General features: G+C 37.0%; 2 protein-coding genes across 3 annotated transcripts in view; both read left to right on the plus strand.

The window, feature by feature from the left end:
• HEATR5B (HEAT repeat containing 5B) overlaps nt 1-3,799 on the plus strand; it is an 88,996-nt gene extending 85,197 nt beyond the window's left edge. Inside the window, exon 36 of the mRNA XM_079109587.1 lies at nt 1,709-3,799. Coding sequence (XP_078965713.1) covers nt 1,709-2,013 — 305 coding nt within the window. The 3' untranslated portion in view covers nt 2,014-3,799. The remainder of the gene's footprint in view (nt 1-1,708) is intronic.
• Nucleotides 3,800-14,660: 10,861 nt separating this feature from the next.
• Nucleotides 14,661-23,049, plus strand: part of STRN (striatin) — a 127,751-nt gene continuing 119,362 nt past the window's right edge. Inside the window, exon 1 of one of the 2 annotated variants that reach the window (XM_079109594.1) lies at nt 14,661-15,031. In XM_079109594.1, coding sequence (XP_078965720.1) covers nt 14,798-15,031 — 234 coding nt within the window. In that variant the 5' untranslated portion in view covers nt 14,661-14,797. The remainder of the gene's footprint in view (nt 15,032-23,049) is intronic. The other variant, XM_079109595.1, reaches the window with a different exon arrangement.

Here is a 23,049-nt window from a genome sequence, read left to right on the forward strand (position 1 = left end):
CCTTTCTTTTCCCTCCATTCTTTCCTTTCTTCCTCTTCTTTCCTGCCTCTTTACTTCTCTCTGCAGGGCTTTGTGGACCTTTGCCTGCTGAAGCACATGCTTTATCACTGAGTGACACTTCCAGTCCTTCAGTAGCTTTTCAAAAACCTCTACCTTTCCAGTTTCCTGTGAAAAAAAATTTTAAGACAAGGAGCATTTGCAAATGAGATAAAAAAATTCTGAGTGATAGTGTTGTATGAAAGGAGAGGTTAGCATTCCCTTGACAAGGATGGAAAAGGCCAGTGGGCCAGACAATAGGCATAAGGTTAAGGCATTGCCACCTACCTCTGTGGCATCTGTCATTTTTTCAGAAAAATAGAATGGAGATCGGCAGAGTTTGTGTTTACGGGGAACCCATCGAGGAGGAAAGAGGTGAGGGAAAGGGGAAGAACTGGTTAACCAAATTATGCTAGGCACATGTATGAATACACCACAAATTGCATTCGAATTTTATATGTAACTATAATTCATCAAGTAAAAAATAAATAAATACATAGAAGGAAGACCAATAGAATAGAGGAAGGAGACCAGGGAGAGGGAAGAGGAGAGGGAAGAGATAATAAGTACTTGGGATTGAAATGGAGAAAACTATGTTTTATACTTTTATGAATATGTCACAGTGAACTCCACTTTTATGTATAACTGTAATGCACTAAAAATTAAAATTCAAAAAGTCAAGTGATAGGGCCTGGGGTTGTGGCTCAGTGGTAGAGCACTTGCCTAGCATGTGTGAGGCACTGGATTCAATCCTTAGCACCACATAAAAATAAACAAATAAAATAAAGGTATTGTGTCCATCTACAACTAAAAAAAAAAAATTTTTTTTTAAAGTCAAGTGATAAATTCAAAAATTGAAAATTTACACTGTGGCTCAGGAGGCTGAGGCAGGAGAATTGCAAGTTCAAAGACAGCCTCAACAACTTAGCGTGACCCTAAGCAACTTTGTGAGACCCTACTTCAAAATAAACAAATATAAAATGTGCTGGGGATGTTGCTCAGTGGTTATGCACCCCTGAGTTCAATCTGTGGTACCAAAAAAAGAAAAAGAAAATTTACCTTTTTGGAATCATATTACTATAAAATGTAAAGGTAAGTCTAAAAATGCCACCATCAAATTAATATATTTATTCATTCATTTGATGGTACCCTCCTAATGAATGTCATATTCATTAATAGGATTCATTTGCCTCTGTGTTGTGTGTGGGGGCGGGGGTGCCTGACGATTGAGCAGGGCCTTAAAGCACACTAGGCAAGCACTCTACCACTGAGCTACACCCGAGCCCTACCTAGTTCTTGCAGTGCATTTAGTCTTAGATTTTAATAATAATAATAATAAAGCCAGCTACTACCTTTTAAAAGTCTTGTTATAGTACAAAACATTTGTAATCTGAGTAAAGTAGTCAATTAAAATATGGAAAAATCATGATGGTGCTTATTATTGATACATCTCACTAATAATACTGATTTCAGAATTGAAATTATAATGCTTTCATTATTTTATACCTTTAATTCTTATTTGAAATGAGTTACTTCAGGGGCATTGCTGGAGCCTAATCTGCTGTTAAACTATAAATTATACATAATATGTGAATATATTTTTATGTAAAATGTTAAACAATAGGCACTCTCAAATCAGACCCATCTTTGTTGTTATCTTTGTTATTTACAGGAGTCCAGTTACTTGCGCTTTTAGTTCCCACTTTGATTTCTTACCTGCTGGATGAAAATTCTTTTGCCTCAGCAAGTTCAGTTTCCAAAGATCTTCATGAGTTTGCACTTCAGAATTTAATGCATATCGGACCTCTGTATCCACATGCTTTCAAGACGGTAATGGGGGCTGCTCCTGAGTTGAAAGTGCGGCTAGAAACTGCTGTTCGAGCAAGCCAAGCAAGCAAGGCTAAAGCTGCTGCCAGGCAGCCAGCTCCTACCATACATTCTGCACCAACAATCAAGCTAAAAACAAGTTTTTTTTAGTGCGTTCCTCTATTCGTTTTTATATGTATTTCACCTAGTTAGTGATAACCACTGTATCATTTCAGGCTGTGGATTCTATTTTATTTGTATGTTGGTATTATAATGCTTCTAAATAGGTTAAGGAAGTAATGTTCACACCACTATTGATTTTTAAGTGATTTTAAAAATTATGTGGTACGTATGTTTTCTTTTTTCCTGCTAATAATGTTTCTCTTTTATTAATTTTTTTGTTGTTTTGTTTTTGTTCTTTATGGTGCTGGAGATTGAACCCCAGGCCTTGCACATGCTAAGCATGCACTCTACTACTGAGCTATACCCTCGCAAACCCTAATTAATTTATTTTTTAAACACTGAGCCATAGTCTTTTACATGCTGAATACATAATTGTATCATGTACTGGAACAGACTGTGGATGTTATCAGGGGAAAAAAAGGTCAAAATTTGGCATTTGTCAAAAAAACTTGCTTTGCAAAATAAGGAAATTTAGAATTTTCAGGAAACCAAAATAATAGAAAGTCTCTCTTTTGTGGTGTACATACTATGAATAAAATCACATTTTCTAAACATTTCTCAAAATATCCTTATCTTTCTGAGGCATCTTTTTACTTTAATATTAAATTACTGAATTGTGTTTATGTATATTTTAGTTGTTAATTGAATTAAAGTTCTCATTTAAAGTCCATTAAAGTGTTTCAAATGTGGTTTAATGTTCTACTTTTTTTAATGGTGAAAATTTGATCTAAGTTATGTTTTGTAATTACAGAGCCTCAGTTTCTGACTGTGATGGCTAGTTTCATTCATCAAATATTTATTGAATACCTACTGTGTATAAGGCATCAAGCTAAGTGCTTCAGGGTATACAAAAAAGAATTAGTCATAATTATAGTTAATGCCAGTCTCTCTTGCGATGGGAATTTTTCCTTGCAAAACAGATAATTGATGAAATAATGGATACCACAGCATTTAGCAAATTTTAAACACCAAATTTTACCAGACAACGTGACATAGACTTTATCAAAAGTAAGTGACTTTTCTGAACATTTCAAGCTATATAATTACTTATCACCTGCCACCTGCCATTTATTCTCTCTCATACCCACACCAGTTGGCAGCCAGCTTACAGATCCTTGCTTTTCTTCCTGCCTCAGTCTTTTAATTCCTCAGAAAGTCACTTTCTCTCACCTGTTTTCTCACTGACTTTTATTTCTACAGAGTTGTTTTTAATTTCTGACTTGAGTTTCCAAAGTTGTTATTCTTGATTTTTGTTTTTGTTTTTAATTTTGGTAAAAGTCTATTAAAATTAATTCACATATTATATAATTTACCCACTTAATGTGTACAATTCAGTGGTTTTTATTATAATCACAGGGTAGTGCAACCATCACTATAGCCAATTTTGAACATTTTCATTACTCCCAAAGGAAACTCCATATCCTTTATCTATCATCTCACAATCTCCTACCAGCCTTAGGCTACCACTCATCCACTTTCTCTCTCTATAAATATTTGTACAGTGGATATTTCATATAAATGGAATAATATGTGATCTTTTGTGACTGTTTTCTTGTCTGTGCATATTTTCAAGGCTCATCCATGCTGTAGTGTGAATCAGCACTCCCATTTCTTTTTATGACTGAATAATATTCCACTGTATGAATGCCACATTTTATCATCAATTGATATCTTTCATCAGTTGAAGGACATTTGTTTGCTTTCACTTTTTGCCTGTTATGAATAATGATGCTCTGAAAAATAATGTACCAGTTATTGTGTGGCCATATATATATATATATATATATATTTTTTTTTTTTTTTTTTTTTTGGTACCAGATATTGAACCCAGTGGTGCTTAACCACTGAGCCACATCCCCAGCCATTTTTATGTTTTATTTTGAAACAGGTTCTTACTAGGTCCTGAGGGCCTCACTAAGTTGCTGAGATTGGTTTTGAACTTTCAATCCTCCTGCCTCAGCCTCCTGAATCACTGGAATTACAGGTGCACACCACCACAGCTGGATACATGTTTTAATATCTCTTGAGTATATACCTAGGAGTGGAATTGCTGACTCAAATAGTAACTCTATGTTTAACTTTTTAAGGCACTGCCAAATTGTCTTCTGGTCTCATTTTTTGCACACATGCATGCGTGCACGTAGCTCCTTTTCAGTCATCTCTTTATATAGTATATTTATTTCTGCCTTGGCTATTTTTTGTGTTCTTGATACCTCTCAAACTTTTCCCATCATTTCCCCCTTTAGGGTAGACTGCATCATGTGTTAGTAATGTCTCTCTTCCCTTCCTCCCTGCCTCTCTTGTTTTCTCTTTCTCTGGTAGTACTTCTTTATTCTTTTCTCTAACCCCCTCTAAGCCACTGTCAACCTAACTTCTAGTTTTCTATAATCACAACTATAAAATGAAATTCTGTTTGATGCTTTATGTTTATTAATGTTTCATTGCCCAACCCATGAGATTTTTACAACCCAAATAATCATATCTATTATGATTATAAACTTCCAGTGTCATAAAGCTAAAAGGAGAAGTAGCATTATAGCCAGTGGATTCTGAAGCATAATCTGAGTAGTTTTAATAGCATAAGCAATAAAGTATCTTCTGTTTGCTTTCCAAGTTCTCATTAATCAATATTATAGGTTTGGATTCTCAATTTATCTAGAAAAAATAAGCTCTGAAGTCGGGTGTCCTTGTTCTGAACATATCCTACTAGTCATTAGGGATAAAACACAGGACCACTTACCTTTTGAGACCCCAGTACCTCATCTACAAAATGAAAGGGAAATTTAGTAGATATTTTTCTCTGTGATCTTTTACATACCTAGAAAATACATCTGTCCACATGTTTATCTGCTTATTTTTTATCAAGAGTGAATCTAAATAATCCTTTAATATCAGCATATAATAATGATATTTGGTTTGGTAAATAGTCTTTACATGTATGTAAAATTGTTACAGTATGAAAGTGTAAAACATTAAATATGTAATGTAGGCACAGAAGTTAAAGTATTGCAGATCATGGGGTTGAGGTTGTGGCTCAGTGGTAAAGTTCCTTGCACGTGTGAGACACTGGGTTCAATTCTTAGCACCACATAAAATAAATAAAGTTGCAACAAAAAAGCATTGCAGATCATTACTATAAATTAAAAGCTGTCATTTGTGTTGAGTGCCAGACCCTGTGTTAGATACTTTATATTGATTCTTTCATTCAAACAATACTGAATGATGGCTATAATTAACCAATTTTCAAAACATTTAATTTACTGCATAACTATTTAATAAATGCATTACTATTCCTCACATTTTCTTCTTTTTTTAGTACCAGGGATGCTTAACCACTTAGCCACACCCCTAGCCCTTTTTAAAACTTTTTTTGAGACAGCATCTTACTCAGTTGCTGAAGCTGTCCTTGTACTTGCAGTCCTCCTACTTCAACCTCCCGAGTCAATGGAATTATGAACCTGTGGCATCATGCCCAGCTATACATTTTCTTCATTCTTAATTGGAATGTTTAGGTTGGTGAAAGAAATGGCTGAAGTATAGCTATAAATAAATTTCTTGTCTTAATATTTTCCATCAGATGGATTATTTTTAAAACATGATTTAATCTTTACAAATCCATCTCTAGTTCTCTTTTATCTAAAAACCTATTAAATTATTTGTGGACCTTACAGAATTTTATTTAAATAAGATTTTAGGGCTGGGGTTGTGTCTCAGTGGTAGAGCACTTGCCTAGCAGGTGTGAGGCACCAGGTTCAATTCTCAGCACTGCATATGAATAAATAAAGATCCATCGACAACTAAAAATATTTTTTTAAAAATGCATATCAATCATAATTTAGAAAAATTGTCCCAAGTTTTTGGAAAAACTATCCTAAGCAAGTATGTGATAATCATATATCTACAAGTGATCAATTACAACTATTCCTTCTTTCCCACCTATTCTATTATTTTCCCAAAGGGGAATTTGATTACAGCCTTTGTTTCCTATCCACAATTTTCTGTCTCTGTCATTGGAACTCATGGATTTCTACCTCAGCATGTTCTCATACACATGTACTTGTCTTTCCCCCTCCCCCATTACTGTCAAGTCTAGTCAAAGAACCCATGGAAATTTAATTGGGCTTGTTTGAATTTTCTAACTTCCATTATTGATCCTTTCTTCCTCTCTTTTTCTTTTGTTTTTGATTATTTGCTTTAAATCTCTTTCTTTTCAAATTAGTTCAAGTTATATAGAGAAATGCCTCATTTTGTTTGTAAAACTACAATGGGCTTTAATCTTTCTTTTTGATTGGTTGATTGGTTGGTTTTTTGGTAGTGGGGATTAAACCTAGGGGCGCTTTGCCACTGAGCTATATCGCCAGCCCTTTTTATTTTTTATTTTTAGTCAGGGTCTTGCTAAGTTGCTGAGCATTCTGTTAAGGTCACTGAGGCTGGCCTTGAATTTGGGATCTATCTGCTTCAGCCTCCTGAGTTGCTGGGATTACAGGCTTGTGCTACTATGCCTATCAAGGCCTTTAATCTTGTCCAATGAGCATATCAAGAGACTCAGAGGAAAAAAAAGTTAATTTTATATCTTTCATGAATTAATTTATTATAATCACAAAATTTGCATTCTGTAAAATTATGGGAAAATTTCCACAACCCACCACCCAGAACAAATGTTAATATTTGAATCTATTTCTTTCCATAGTTGCAATCTCCTAAATAGTAGATGTTGTATCTTGCTTTCTTATATTTATTTTCTAAGCATTTCCCCTATATTACTACTCTAATAATATGAGAAGCATTTAGCAATGATCATATTTTGATGGCTACTTAATGGTGGATATGCTATTATTGATAGCCATTATCCTGTACATGGTATTTTGTTTCCAGTTTTTACATTTTAATAAAAAATGTTGCATTTGACTTTTTAAAAGTAAAACTTTGTACATTATTTTCTTAGGATAGATTTGTTACAGGGGTTATAAAACTATGACAGGTCTCTATCCCAACAACAACTACAAAAGCCAGATTTGAATTTTGATAGTTCTGAATCTTCAGAAAGTAATATTTTTTGGAGTAGACATATGAAAATGAAACTGGGTCACTGTTTTCCAAATTCCAAGAAAATGGATGGGAGATCCCATACATTGCCAAATATTTTGATATAACTAAATGTTATATTTTATTAATGGCATTTTAGTTGAGCAGCAAGGAGAAAATCTTAATGAAGTTTGGACTGTTTTTAGTGAAAAAACACAATTTTTGGTAGTACTGTTTTACATACTGTGAACCCCAGTGTGTGCACACAGGAGGTAGGGAAGGGTAGAAGATGTCAAGGACAATGATGATCTGATGTTCATTTAAGCCAAGAGATTTAGAGGAGCTGAGGTTTAAAAAGAACCATGTGATCATTAATTTTCAGGTAGGATGACCAGACTAGCCCACCTGCATAAACAGGTCAGTATGTCAAATAAGTAGTTTTAATAAGTAATTTTAATAAGTTTTCTAAGAAACTGTAAAATAAAAATGGAGCTGGATGCAGTGGCTCAACATCTGTAATCCCAGCAGGTCAGGAGGATTTCAAGTTTAAAGTCAGCTTCAGCAACTTAGGAAGTCCCTGTCTCAAAATAAAAAATGAAAGGGCTGGGGATGTGGCTCAGTGGTTGAGAGTCTCTAGGGTCAATCTGCAGTATGCCCCTCCCCACATAGATTGCCTTATGATAGTGCTTTGCTTGATACTGGACATATGTATAAGAACTTAAATTCCGCTCTCTTCTTCTCCTCACGTTCATGCTGTCTCTTCTGCTCTCCTCACTTTCATGCTTCTCTCGCTCCTCCTCGCTTTCATGCTGACTCCTCCATTTCTCTCTTTCCTGCGCACGCACCCTTTCTCTTTTCCTCTCATTTTCTCTCTTACCCTGCAGGGAGACACTGTCTGTGTGCTTAATAAACTCTCTTATGTGAAAAAAAACAAAAAACTTAAATTCCCCTTTACCAAAAAAATTTTGTGATATGATTCTCCAGTGCTGTCTCTTATTCATTCACTGGACAATTTATGTATGACAGATGATGGGAATACAGTGGTCAAGCAAAAAATCTGCCATGATAGGATTACATTCCGACAGGAGATGGAATAAAATAATCACAGATGTTAGTAAGTAGGAAGGAATGGTATGAAGTATGGCATGAGAGGAGATATAACAGGCAGGATTCCTTTAAAGGTTTTCAGGAGTCCTTAAGATTTACTTTTTTTTTTTTTTTTTTTTTTTTTGTACCAGGGATTGAACCCAGGATTGAACCCTACTCCAAGTCACCATGCTCATTTGCAGTATAGATGATTCTTGACTTCATAATATTTCAACTTAAACTTTTTTGACTTTATGATGAGGCAAGAGTGCTATACAATCAGTAGGAACCATAATTCAAATTTTGCTTTTTATCTTTTCCCAGGTGAGAAATAGCCATAGGATATTCTCTGTCCATGCTGGGCAGGGGCAGTGAACTGCAGCTTCTGGTCAGCCTCAGTTGAGCCTCATGCCAGGTCTCTAGAGTGTACCCTGTTGCTAAGCTAAGATGTTGAGTAGGTTAGGTGTATTCATGCATTTTTAACATGTTATTTTCAATTGAAGATGAATTTATCAGGATATAACTCCACTGTAGATAAAAAAGCAAAAGTATAGCAGTGGATGGTAGGCTCAGTTTGTCTGGGTAGGAATCCAGCTCTGTCATAACTTATATAACCCTGAGTAGGTCACCTGTTTTTTTGCCTCCATTTCTGTATCTGCAAAATGAGAACAATAATAATGTTCATACTCATAGAGTAGCTCTGGATTAAATGAGTTAATACCCGTAAAGGACCTTTAAATTGTGCTTGACCTTTAGAAAACAATTCAGAAGTGTCTGAATGCTCTATTTTCTACAAATAAAATCAAATGACTTATATATTCAAATCTGACACCTTTCTAAAAACTTTTCATTTGGTTACCTTAGATAAAAACCAATTCCTTTCAAGGCCCTGTGTAACCTGGCCCCTACCTTCTTCACCTCTTTATTTTGTTTTGTAGTGGTGTCTATGGCCTTGTGGTACCAGTAAAGATAGAATTTACCTTATAGGGACATTGTAAGGATTGAATTAATACATGTACAATGCTTTTTTTTTTTTTAGCACATGTTCCATAAATATCAGCTATAAAATAATTGTTATTACTTTCATCTGATTCTTTTTGTGTCAGTAATATTGGGTTTCTTTCACCATACTACTTTTCTTCCTCTGAGTACTTAAATTCTGCTTTAAAACCCCATTCCGCCCTCTTTAAAAATTTTAAAAATTAAGGAAGAGTTAATTTTTACTCTTCCTTAATTTTTACAAGTGATTACATGCTTACAAAAAATGTTGCAGCATTAATTTGGTTATTGCCAAATACTAAGAACCATTTTATTTAAATTATTTTTCTCCTAGTAAATTTATATGTATTAGCTAAATTTGAATATAGTCAGCTTATTGGTCATGTTACATATTATGAGTTCCTGTGAAAGTGTGGATTAACTGGTTTAAACTAGTCCTACTCTTCTGCTCTTGTTACTTCATGTCCTGCTGCTGAGGGGAAATCTGGAAGAGGAGATAACACAGATAATGGTAGAATTTTCCATCACAGGGAACAACAGCAAGTACTATAATTAACACATATTAAACAATAGTACCGTATTGAGAACTTGCAGAGTTGTAGTACGTTCAAAATAGATTAAATCCCATTTTAAAAAAATCTAAGAAAAGCATGGGTCTTCAAAATGTAAACAGAAATTAACTTCATTCATCTTGGTTTTCTGGCATGAAGTCCAGATTTTTTCCTCTGTCATGTTGGTAAAAAATAATGTACAAAATTGTATCACATTTTAATTCTCTTGAGAACCAGTTTAATGGGAATCTGGGGAAGTGGTACTGTTCTGAATAATTCACACCTAAATGAAGATTGTATATCTTCTACTGAAAAAGTGGCTACACCTAGAAACCGGTGTGATTCAGTTGCATTGTTGGCAGCAGTAGCCAGCATACAAAGATATTCTTACACACACGTGTACACACACACACACACACAGAGTTACTTTTATAGAGTGAGTATATAATTGTTTGAAATTCAGTTCCTGGCTTAGAAATGGGGACACTTTAGTTATTAAAAGAAAACAATAGTTTGTTGGGTAGAACTTTCATTCATTGGAAACTTTAAAAGAGAAAAGGGGTAGAGAAGCAAGAGAAGGAGTTGCCGGGGAGAAAGGATGAGAATATGTCAAAACTCAGTCTTCTTTGCTTAGAGAAATAGAATTTGATCACCATTAATATTCCAACAGAAGTCTTGCTACAGCTTCAGAACTGTGTAATCATTGTGGTCTCTTGTTATTTAGATTTATTAAAGCAATCCTGATTTTGAATTTGAAGTATTCCTCAAATTATCAACAATGATAAAATTAATTTTAATTTAAAAATGAAATTTAATTTTTATAAATTTATTAAATAGAATTAATAAAATAAAATTTAATTTTAAAATTAGGCAGTTCCCTAATTTCAACCATACTCTTCTAAAGAAAATAGTAGTAATAATAACAACAACTAATAGAGGCTATTTTCCCATCATGTCAGAAGCCTGTGAGGTAGATTTAATTCTTGGACTTCAAGAAAGTTTCAAATGATAGAATTCCTTCATTCCCAACTTATTATTGGGTGTTTCCCCAACCAAGCCATTACTAGACTTCAAATCTAGGCAGTAAGTTTAGCTGTAGTCTGAGGGAAGTTAGTCTCAGAACTGACCCCTTGAGGCAAGGTAAGCAAATGGGAGAGGGGAAAGAGATCAGGAAGAGGTCAGATGGTAGAAGAGGTGTATAAACAATGGGTTATCACCAATTGTTCCCCCAAATTCTCGTCTTGGGAAGGCCTCTCTTAATTCCAATAGTTCCCCTTTTTTCTGCCCAGAATTTTGAAAGAACTGTCAAATTCAATTTGAAGTTTTTCTTTGGGTAAAGTCTCAGAAACCCAAATAACTGGTCATTTAAAACCACTTGAAAAAAAAAAAAAAACCACTCATTTTAATGAAAAAACACACACACGCACAAAAGCAGATGTATTGTCATTTTATAGAACTATAGCTGATCCCACAACACACACGCATATTTTTTAAAAAGTAGAAAACATTCCTTATATCTAAATAAACTTGTAGTATTTTGCATTTTTCACTTTAAACTGGTTTTAACAGTTGCACTGTGTTCTTAGAAAGGGTACCCTATTTTTATGTTATTTAGGCTTTATTATAAAATAAAAAGATCAGGAAATTAGCCACACTCTGTGGTTTTAAAGGTTAGACTTAGGCTTTAATTTTGTTTTGTTTTTAAGATTATTTTAAATCTTCTAAATTAAAATTCTGAATAGGGGAGGAGGGATAAGAAAGTAAAAAGAACAATTATTGAACCCTTCATATTGACCAGGATCGGTTTGTCATTTTTAATTTTGAGACAAATTTACTAAACTGCCCAGGCTGGCTTTAAACTTGTGATCCCACTACCTCAACTTCTGGAGTAGCTGGGGTTACAGGAATGTGACCCTGCCCAGCTCAACACCTGGTTTTTATGTGTATCATTTCAGTTAATATTATGAACTGGATTAAGATAATAGCCATTATTAGTCAGTATTTATCATATGCGAGGTTCTGTGCTAAGGGATTTATATTTCGTCTCTCATATGATCTCACTGTCACTTCATAGGGTAACTGATATTACCATATTAAAAACAAAGGAATCAAGGATGAAAAAAATTTCATTTGTGCAATATTTCCAAATCTGGAAAATTACGTAGACTAAGAAATAAAGTTCAAGTTTGACTAATTACAAATGCTATGTCCTTTTTTGTTATTGACTTTTAAAGGATATTTCCCTGAATACAAAAGACATTTTTGCTGTTATGACTGAGAATGTACATTGAAAGGAGACTTTTGGGATGAATGCCTATAATGTTCTATGTTATGATTTGAGTAGTAGTTACATGGAAATTTGTGAAAGTTCATTGAGTTTTTCTGTATATATGTTGTATTCGATAAAATGCTAAAAGCAATTCATATTGAATACAGAAAATGTGAAAAACAGAGAAGCACAAAGGGAAAAAAACCACCAGTAAGTTCACTACTAAAGAATGAATAGTTTTAGAAGTTGACTCATTTAGTAGGAAATCTGGGAATGCACATACCTTATGCTTTTTTAAAAATTATTTTTACATACATTTTTAGTTGTTGATGGACTTTTATTTTATTCATTTATATGGGCTGCTGAGACTCTAACCCAGTGCCTCACACATGCTAAGCAAGCACTCTACCACTGAGCCACAACCCTGGCCCCTACCTTACTCTCTTAAAACAATTTGGAGCAAAAGAACTATAACTCCAAGAGAAGGTATCATGTTTAAAAAAATTTTTTTTTGTTACTAAAAAGAAATATAACAACATATGAAAATTTTTTGAAAAAGTGAAAATTGTTTCATAAGCCCAGTTTACTATGACCATTTTTAATATTTTGGTATATTGAATGATATTCTCATGACAGACTATCAGCATTATCTTGTATATAAATAAAGTCTTGAAAAGCAAAAAAAGTAATAAAGTTAAACCACGAGTTAAAACAGTGCTTTTGCATATGTGTGGTAGCCTAGGTTATCTCAATTTAATTATATTTTATAGGTTGTTACTAATTAAAGGAAGAGTCAGTGCACATCTACATTAGAGGAAAAAACAGGTAACATTCAAACCTGTAAGATTATTTAAACCCTTCAGATAAAAAAAATAAGCAGTTGTTGAATAATTGTCTCCCTGGTACTCTGGTAGTTCTAATAAAAGAGATGTCAATCTGTTAATGAAAAAAAGATCACTAAATTAGCAGGAAATCTAGGTGCTAGTTTTGGCTCTGGCACTCACTCAAGATCTCATTGTGGACAAGACTCAATTTCTTTGGACTTTAGTTATTTGACTTGTAAATGAGAAAATTGGGTTGTATCTCGAAGGACACTTAACATCCAAAATAATTTATGACACAGAGAATTCAGCCAGGCCCTGATCAACTTTTTATGACAATAAAGGATGAATTCACAAAACGGAAACATTCAATAACGGAGAGAAGCTAGAGCTTGCCATCTTTATTTGCAACCAGACCAGATACAATGTGTTTCCTGTCCTTTGCACAAGTAGCCATGGGAAGAGGGGGAGGCGAGAGAGGACAAGGACAGGATGTCCTTCCCTTACATGTCACTCATCACCCTATATCTTTACATTTTTTCCCATGACCATCATCAGGTCTGATATCCCAGAAGTTCATCCAAGAAACAGAAGGATTACAAGTAACTTCTTAGACTTAAGAAATATTTGCTAGATAATTTATTTTTCATTTCTCAAGTGTTTTTTCAGGCGCCTTCCTTTGTCCCCTTGTTGTAGAGTGAATTACAGTATAATGATATCGAGGTATTCGGAGAAGGAAAACATTTGCAAAAAGTTCATGTAAAATAAATGGATTTGTGTGTGCCTTTGGTAGATTGATAGCGTTGCCAGTATGCAAGTGAAACGTGGAAGAAACTGGGAACTTGACAAGTGAAAAAGGAAAGGTCCTTGGATACCCAAGGGAGGTCTGGAGCAGAAGGGGACTTTGTTTTTTCAGATAGAGTAGTTTTAAGGCTGTGTGTGTGTGTGTGTGTGTGTGTGTGTATCAATCTCTCTTAGATAACAGGAACTGTCATCTTTTTATCTCCAAAGCGCGGGGATATAACTGACAATCAAAATATTTGCTCTATTGAATTGAGCAAAAACCTCAGGGGGATGATAGGAAAAATGAAACAAAAAAAAAAACTATATCATCTGTTATTTGACATCTGAAACTTTTTTACAGGATTTACTGCAGGATTACTACAAAGGGAGAGGGACTTCTGCTGAAAGCTTTTTCGGAAGAGACATCAACAAACTAGAATTTGGAAGAAGCCCCAGAAAGCCGCTGTGTTGTCTTAGGGGAGAGATGACCAGTTTCTTGTAAAGGAAAACTCATCAGGCAACAGGTTTGAACTCATCGGGTAAAAAAGGTAGGATCGAGAGCGACACAGAGTAGGCGAGGGTTGTGTAGGACCGGAGAAACTGTGAGGTCGGAGCTTTGCAAAGGAGAGGACTGAGTGCGGCTGGTTGGAGAGCCAAAGTCCTGCAGTCGGACTGCATAGCTTGCTTTCAGCCTTTTTTTTTTTTTTTTTTTAACAAAACGACCAGGAAGCCCTAAAAGATGTGCAACTCGGGTTGATATTTTCGCGAGATAACTTCCGTGTGTGTGCGAGTGTGCAACAGGGAGAGCCGCCCGTGAACTTCCGCAGCTTCCTCTGCCCGAGGGCGCGGGGCACAGCTCCGCCTAGCCCAGCTGAAGAGGAAACCCACGCGGATCGCCCGGACCTCCCCGAGCGCCCCCGCGACCGCCCCCTCCGGGAGGGCGGGGCGGAGCGGAGCCGCGGTCACGCCCGAGCCCAGGCGCAGCCTGCAGGCCGCCCGCGCCGCGCCCCGCCCCGCCCCGCGACTACATTTCCCAGCAGGCCCCGGGCCGCCGCGCGCCGCAGTTGACCCACTTCCCGGCCCGTCACGGGCTCGGCCGGCCCCCGCGCCCAAGCGGCTGCTCCCTGCTGACTGGGGTGTGGGCGGGGAGCGGCGGAGGGAGGAGGAGGCGCTGCTGGCTGCCGCCGTTGCCTCCGCTGCTGGGCGCCTGGGCAGCTCCCTGGGTTTCTGCGGCCGCCATGGACGAGCAGGCGGGTCCCGGCGTCTTCTTCAGCAACAACCACCCGGGCGCCGGCGGTGCGAAGGGGCTCGGGCCTCTGGCAGAGGCTGCCGCGGTCGGCGACGGGGCGGCTGCGGCGGGGGCGGCTCGAGCCCAATACAGCCTCCCGGGGATCCTGCACTTCCTGCAGCACGAATGGGCCCGTTTCGAGGTGGAGAGAGCACAGTGGGAGGTGGAGCGGGCGGAGCTGCAGGTAAAGACCCTCCCGGCCTGGCTCTCTTCATCCCGCCTCTTCGCTCCCTTCCGCCCCGCCCCGGACCCTTTTCCCCCTCCCCCAGCCCTCTCGCGTCCCCTCCCCCTTTGCTCGCGCCCATCCCACCCAGAACCTCATCCCCTGGTTCCCTTCACCTTTGGCTTTCGCTGACCCCACTTCTTCCACCCGGGTTCTCACTCCCGCTCTTGATGTGTTGTTTACCCTCCCCGCGCCTTTTCGTCTGTTTCCCACTCTGAACTCCCAGTCTCATTTCAACTCTTGCCATGCCACATCTTAGGGCGTCCCTTTTAGTTTACTGATTGGGGCTGACAGTAGTTTTGAGAGACACCGAGCAAATCATCCTGTCCTAGCGTGTCCCATCCTAGGTCTGGAGACGTTCCCTGCAAAAGGTATTGGCAGTTGACTTCTCTTTCTGCAAGGAAGGTGATCACAGAAGACAACCCAAGTTGTGTCAATGAGGCCTTGGCTTTCAGTGAAAAACTAATTTTGGGCAGTAGTCTTATTAGAAATATCAGCTCCCTTTTTCTGTATGTGAATGTTTCTTCTGTCCTTTTCTTCCCTTCCACTGCTCCTGCGTTTCGTTTAGTTTCATGGATTTTGAATGAAGAACCTAGTTGATTACGGTCCAATCTTGGTTCGGAGATAGTTCCTGTTCTCAGAATCTAACACTTGCCAAGAGTTAATTTTATGTTCAGTGTTTTGTGAGATTGACATATGTTTTAAAAAGAACTAAAGGGACTTCAGTATTATTTCCATTGCCTTACATAATCTGCAAGATAAAGTATATCCAGAGATGAGCTGTTGTGGGCCCTGAGAAGAATGAAAGTGTGTTGATATTTTACAGGCAGTTCTGAATTGGTAAGGTTTTCAGTGGTGGTTCTTGAAAGTTATAAAGCATACACTTAATTTCAGGAGGAACTTAAAGAACTGTGATTGGTTATGCCTGTTTTAGGGGCTAATCCCTTATACTTAGGGAATTTGAATACAGTTTTGGTTGGTGAAGTACTTGAAGTTAAAATGCTATCCAGTGTGCCCCCCTTTTTTGTAACATGTATTTTCTTTGGCAGAGAGAGAGAGAGGGAGAAATCTGTGAAATAGAATCATGTGCTGAAACAGACTGCTTTGGTGGAGTGGAGGTGGCTCTGGAAAGACCAAAGAGGCAAGGTTATAGTAGACAGTGTTATCAGTAAGGACCATGTTTACTGCTAGATCTGTGACCTTGAGGAAATCCTTTAACCTTTCTGGGCTTCACTTTCATCATTTATGTTCATGATATGTTTATTGAATGCCAGCCACGTGTGTCTAGGCTCTGGGATTAACAAAACTGACAGAGCTTCTGCCCTCCTGGAGTTTGTTTTAGTCTGAAGGCAAATAATCAGCGAATGCAGCTGTGTTGTATAATGGCATATAGTGGCAACTGCTGTGGGGAAAAACAAGTCAGGGTGCAGAAATAAAGTGTGATGGGGCAGCTGTTTTAGAGGGGATCATTAGGGAAGGTATCTGGGAGATGATGGATGAACAGGTTAAATGAGTGAGGGAATGGTCCATGGTGTCTGTGATTTCTTCTAAGTCTCTGTTTCTACAGTTGTATGTTATTCTTTGGTGACTTTTTTGTTCCTGCTCTTAATGTTGCTATAATGTAGTTCATTTGAGATTTGTAAGTTTTCTTAGAATGAAGCTGATAGTGTCTGTATAGTACCCAACAAGTTTGAATGCTTACATGTTTTCACCTTTATTAGTAATGTATTCTGTAAATGAGCTTGTGGATTTCAGGCTTCAAGGAAGAGTTAAAGGCAAGGCTTAACTTTAATGTTCATTTGCAGGAAATGATTTTTGATATAGCTGCTTATATTTTAATTTCTTTTCTGGTTTAAGAATTGTAAAATAAGTCACGCTAACTTGATCAAAAACAAATAAGAAATCAATGCTACAAGTAGGAGTTTGAGAATTTCTACTCCATCCTGTCTTGTTTACTCTCTTCCCTCCTGTTTAAACTTTTCAATTTACCTATGTTGTCAGTCTTTTTTACACAGACACACTCTCTCTCTCTCTCTCTCTTTAAACTTCAGGTAGGTTTCTCATTCATGCTCATCATATTAAGGACAATACATTTTTATAGTTTCTTTTGATTTGTGTTAAAATTAAATTAAACTCCCATAGAGAAACTTAAAAACTGTTTTCATATTTTCTGAACATAGGTATTAAGGAGGGAGATAATTTGCAATAATCTATGATCTTTGTCTCCCTTATTAGTGAAATTGGAAATTTCAAAACATTTCTTTGCATCATATCATCATTAAACTCAAATCTTTCCCTTCATTTTTCTTCTTCACCATTGGAAATTTTTCTGGTAAAACAATAGGAAATTAAAATAATTTAAATGAATTGAGATGAAATATGGATCAGTTGGTGTCCTTTTAATTTTTAAATCTCTTTTCATGTCATTACCACCAACAAAGATTTAAGATTCTGTCTAATTTGTCCCTTCGGGAACCTGTCAGTCCTGCTCTTTCAAATTGCCAGGGCAGAGTTTTGAAAGGCAATCCAAGCTCCCATCTACCTGGCCTGCCTCTGCCACGGCCTGCCTCCTTCAGATTTTGAGAGTAAAGAACAGCCATGTTGTACCAAAAACTACTTTGTCATTTATTTCCCCATGCCCATCTTAATAGACTATTAATTTTGACAATGGTACCCTCCAAAAAAGCAGGGTTATTTGTGGGAGAAAAAAAGAATAATCAGGGTGTAAAAGGAATTGGAGAAGGAATACTAATAAGATATGAGAATATATTTCTGTATGTAAGACATTGTGCTAGAGACCCCAAAGAAACATGCAGCCTAGTTAGTGTAATAGAAAATAAATAACATATAGAAGAATCAGAGTTTCTAATTTGCCAGGAAGGTTAATTTTCTTAGAATAGCATAAGAGAGAAGAGTTAAGAGTGGAAAGAGTGAAAGGAGGAAAGCACTTTGAATTAGAGAACCCAAGGGTCAGTATTTGAAAATATCTATTAGGAAATCAGATATATAAAAATTAAAAATTAATGGCCCTAACTGGGCTTAGAAGCACAAAGCCTGCAACCCCAGTGGCTTGGGAGACTGAGGCAGAAGGATCACAGGTTCAAAGCCAGGCTCAGCAACTTACACCCTGTCTCAAAATAAAATACAAAAAATGGGCTGGGCATGTGGCCCAGTGGGTAAGTGCCCCTGGGTTCAATTCCTGGTGCCCCCACACCACCCAAAAATTAATGGCCCTAGATTTTGGGGGTTTACTAGGGTTTGAACGCAGAGGTGACTTACCACTGAGTGAGTAAGTGGAGCTGAGTGCATCCTCAGCTCCACTCTTTTTTTTTTTTTTAACAATTTTTTTATTTTGACACATGGTTTCTCCAAATTGCTGAGGCCGACCTCAAACTTATGATCCTCTTGCCTCAGCCTCCCAAGTCACTGGAATTATAGGTGTGTGCCACAGCTCCTGGCTTGGCCCTAGATTTTGATGATGACGTTTGTGTATAATAGGGAAAAGGTTTTGATATTTACCTGAAAGTGCTAGAATTGTGTGTAGTTGGTGATAAGATTGAGTAGTATAGGGCATGTGGTGTGGAGGTTGTATGCTGGACTGTTCATGAATCTGGGTTTTGGCACTAATGATTTATATTTTCATTCAGCACATATTTCTTAAGTACCTACTTGATGGTATATCCCATTTGAGGCATCAGAAAAGATACAACAATGAAGAGAGACTGAAGAGATCTTGCTCTAATGAAGTTTAAATCAGGGGCAGACAGTGATAAATATAGGACATGTTGGAAGGTGATAAATGCCCTGATGGGATAAAGGGGATCCGTAGTACTTGAGAAGGGAAGAGAGTCTTCATTGATAAGATGCCATGTGAGTTAAAACCTGAAAAAGTAATAATCTGAAGTGGAGCTGTGTAAGCAGGAGAAGCAGCCAGGGAGAAGGGAGAATGCTTGGAATGTTTGAGGAATAACAAGAGGCAGATGTAGCTAGAGTAGAGAAAGAGGATGGGAGAAATGAGAGGTAGAGTCTTGCCCATTATAAAAACTTTGGATTTTACCTCAGCAAAATGGGCAGCCATTGGAATGTTTTGAGCAGAGAGCAAAGGTGATGTTGTCTTTAAAAAGATACCTTTGCCAAGCATGAGAATAGGCCTGGAAGCGTAGAAGAAGCAGGAAGACTATTTAGGAGCCTGAGTTAATTCAGGCTAGAAATGAGTGATGGTGGCAGGGATATGTGAATATATTTTTTATTATATCATCAAAATATAGTGGATTCTGAATGACATTGATGGTAGAACCGGCAAATGGATGTGCTAAGGGATAGCATGTGAAGTAGTTTTTTTTTTTTTTTTTTTTTTTGGGGGGGGGTGGTGGTACTGGGAATTGAACTCAGAGGCACTGAGTCACAACCCCAGCCCTATTTTGTATTTTATTTACAGACAGGGTCTCACTGAGTTGCTGAGCGCCTTGCTGTTGTTGAGGCTGGCTTTGAACTTGTGATCCTCCTCTGCCTCAGCCTCCTAAGCTGCTGGGATTACAAGCCTGTGCCACTGGGCCTGACAGGATGTGAAGTTTGAGAAAAGGGGGAGTCAAAAATGATTGAAGGCGAGGGAGGAGGGAAGGAAAGATAATGGAATGAGACAAGCATCATTATACTATGTACATGTATGATTACACAAATGGTAACTCTACTTCTTGTACAACCAGAGAAATGAAAGTTGTACCCATTTGTGTACAATGAGTCAAAAAATATAATAATAAAAATGATTGAAACATGTTTTGATCAAGTAGCTTCATAAAACTGTTGAGAAGACTTACTAAGCATTTTAAGTGGAAAAAGTAAGCACTAAATGATGTTTATTTTTGTTATGATAATATTTAAGGTATTGTGAAAAGCAGCGTGGCATAGACCTGGGTTTAAATCCATGCTCTAAAATTTACTGTTATATTTCACGCCTTTAATACATATTTGCCAAAATGACCTTTCATAGCCTTAATTTTCTTGTGTGTAAAGTGAGAATAATTAATGGTCTCGTGCGACTTAAATGAGTTATTTTAAAGAACCTGGTAGAGGTATGGTGCATAACACAAAATAAGCGCTGAATAAATAAATAGTAGCAAATGCACTGTTGTTTTACTCTATATCTGTATCCCCAGAGAAAAATATAATCTTTAGTCATGAATTCTTTCAAAGCTAGAGAATGTATGTGCCATCCTGAGTCCATGCAGTCTAATACTCTGGTTCTGACCCTGGCACTAAGGACATTTAGTAGGAATGTTGGTCTTTAGTATCTGCTTCAAAATAGTTACATTCTTTGAAGTACTTGCTCTCTTTAATAACCCACCAGGCATCTGCTATCTTGGAATTCATGTGAGTTCTTCTGAATATAATTATTTTAAGTTTGCATTACATTTATTGACCACTCAATGAAACTAACTCCCAATTTCATTCGGTCTTTTAACATACTTCCTTATTTTTGGAACAGACAAACCCAATGGTGATATGATACAATTTTGTGAGCAGGTTCATTTTTTTGTTCTGTCCATATCCTTGATAATTTCATAATCTTTAATTATATTTTGGAACTATTATAGAGGTTTTACTCTTTTAAAATATGTCCTGTTATTTGTTATTTAAGTTCCAGCGTTTCTCAAACTTAGCTGAAATCTTAAAATAATGTGGGGACTCTTGTAAAGTTATCTATTCCCAGACCAATCTATAATATCTGTCAGAGTCATTGGAAGTGTGGTCCCTGGCTTTAGTGAGTTTTTTGTTTGTTTGTTTTTTAGCTCCCCTATAGTTGTAATGTGCAAGGATTAAGAACCAGTGCTTTAGTTGTTGTTTTTTCTGTTTTTATGCACACAGAACACACAGTCTATATAAAAAAGTTTGGCAGTTTCAACACTTGTATTGGTATTCCATATATGGATAGCTTTATAGAATTTGGGCTATGATTTCTTTTTTTATTTCCATTGTTCTTTCTGATGAGAGCTAGCATTTTATTTTTAGGCAGTAGAATATTATAATTTGAATCACCTCCCACTGACTGAAGTATATAATGACAGTGTAATCTTTGAGTTGAAACTATCTTTGAAAATAACCCCTACTTTATTGTATAGGTAAAGTGAGGCCAGAGAGATTAAATGATCAAGAATGCAATAGTTTTGTATAAGCTCTGTTACTTAAGTCTCCAGATATCTTTTTTTTTTTTTTTTTTTTTTCCCTTTTTTTTGGTACTGGAAATTGAACCCAGGTGAACTTAACCACTCAGCCACATCCCCAGCCCCCTGCTTTTTTAAAAAATATTTTATTTAGAGGCAGGACTTTGCTGAGTTGCTTATGGCCTTGCTAAATTGCTGTGGCTGGCTTTGAGTAGAGATTCTCCTGCTTCAGCCTCCGGAGCTTCTGGAATTACAGGTGTGTGCCACCACCCCCAGCTCCAGATATCTCTTTAAAAAGCCTTTTTTTTTTTTTTTTGAGGTGCTGGGGATCGAACCCAGGGCCTTGTGCTTGCAAGGCAAGCATATACTGACTGAGCTCCCTCCCCAGCCCTAAAAAGCCTTTTCAGATATTATCTCTCTTCTTCTTGTTGATTTGATTTGATTTTTTGGTGCTGGGCTTTGAACCCAGTCCATTGTACATGCTAAACATACTCTCATCGCTAAGCCCCACCCCTTCCCTATTGTCTCCTTCATTCACAGCTTTCAGAAGTAATCAGAACCACACTGATGCTTACTTATTGTTTTTATTTAAGCTATCAGACACAGAGATTTTACTGTATTTTCCCACTTTCTAACTTATTATATTGGTTACATTTGAGATTTTCTTCATGTTTAGTGTTTTGCAGTTTCATTGATTTGTTAGAGTATAGATTCCTTTTTATTTTGTTTGGGACTTTGTTAGGTTTCTTAAATCTGTAGGTTAGCATCTCATTAATTTTGCCTAATTCTCATTTATAATCTCTTTAGATATTTCCTGTTGCATTTTCTTCTCTTTTTGGGTTTTGATTATACATATATCCTACGCCTCTCCTTTCTCTACTGTATATTTTCCATCTTTTTATCTGTTTTTGGTTTTGTTTTGCTTTGTTTTAGTTTTTTTAAGACTGGATCTTCCCAAGTTGCTAAGGCTGGCTTTAAACTTGCAGTCTTCTGCCTTATTCTGCCTTAGCCTCCCAAATAGCTGGGATTACAGGTGTTTGCCCCCATGCATGTCATCTCTGTTTTATTCTGGGTAATTTATTCTGATTTATCTTTCATTTCTTTTTCTCATCTCTTGAGTCTAATCTTTTATCCAGTGAATTTTTGGTTTTGGTTGTTGTTGACATTCACTTTGGTTCTTTTTCAATCAAATCTGCTTTCCCCCTGCTCCCCAATAGTGTTCTATTTTCTACAGATATTTTCAGTATGATATTTTATTCTTTAAACTTAGTAGTTATTTTATATTTAGTGTCTCTGCAGTTCCTACACTTGAGATCTTAGGGGAGCCTTTGCATGGTCCCTCTTGTTTTCTGGTTCTTGATCATGATGACTTAACTTATTCCTCTGCATTCCTGTTTATTATTTAAAAAAAAAATTTAAAAATATTTTGTTTTAGTTGTAGGTGGACACAGTACCTCTATTTTATTTTTATACGGTGCTGAGAATTGAACCCAGGGCCTCACACATGCTGGGTGAGTGCTCTACCACTGAGCCACAACCCCAGACCCCTTGGAATATTTTTGTGTGCTACTCACTGTCCTTCAGAAAATTTAAGACTAATCTGAGCTTCGAAATATAGGTATCTTCTTCAGGAGGGTTTTGTGTTTGCTTCTCATAGATGTCTGGAGGCCTTATTAATCCAGAGCTACTTTAAGGCAAATTCATTGGTAAGATTTTTTGATCACCCAGCTGATATAAATTATGATTATAAATATGTTTGAGTGTCACTGTACTTCTGCCATCTTGCTTTAAGGTTAGCTCCTTGGGGTCTTAGCTTAG

Source organism: Sciurus vulgaris (genome assembly GCF_902686455.1).
Source record: "Sciurus vulgaris genome assembly, chromosome: 14".
NCBI classification, from domain to species: Eukaryota; Metazoa; Chordata; class Mammalia; order Rodentia; family Sciuridae; genus Sciurus; species Sciurus vulgaris.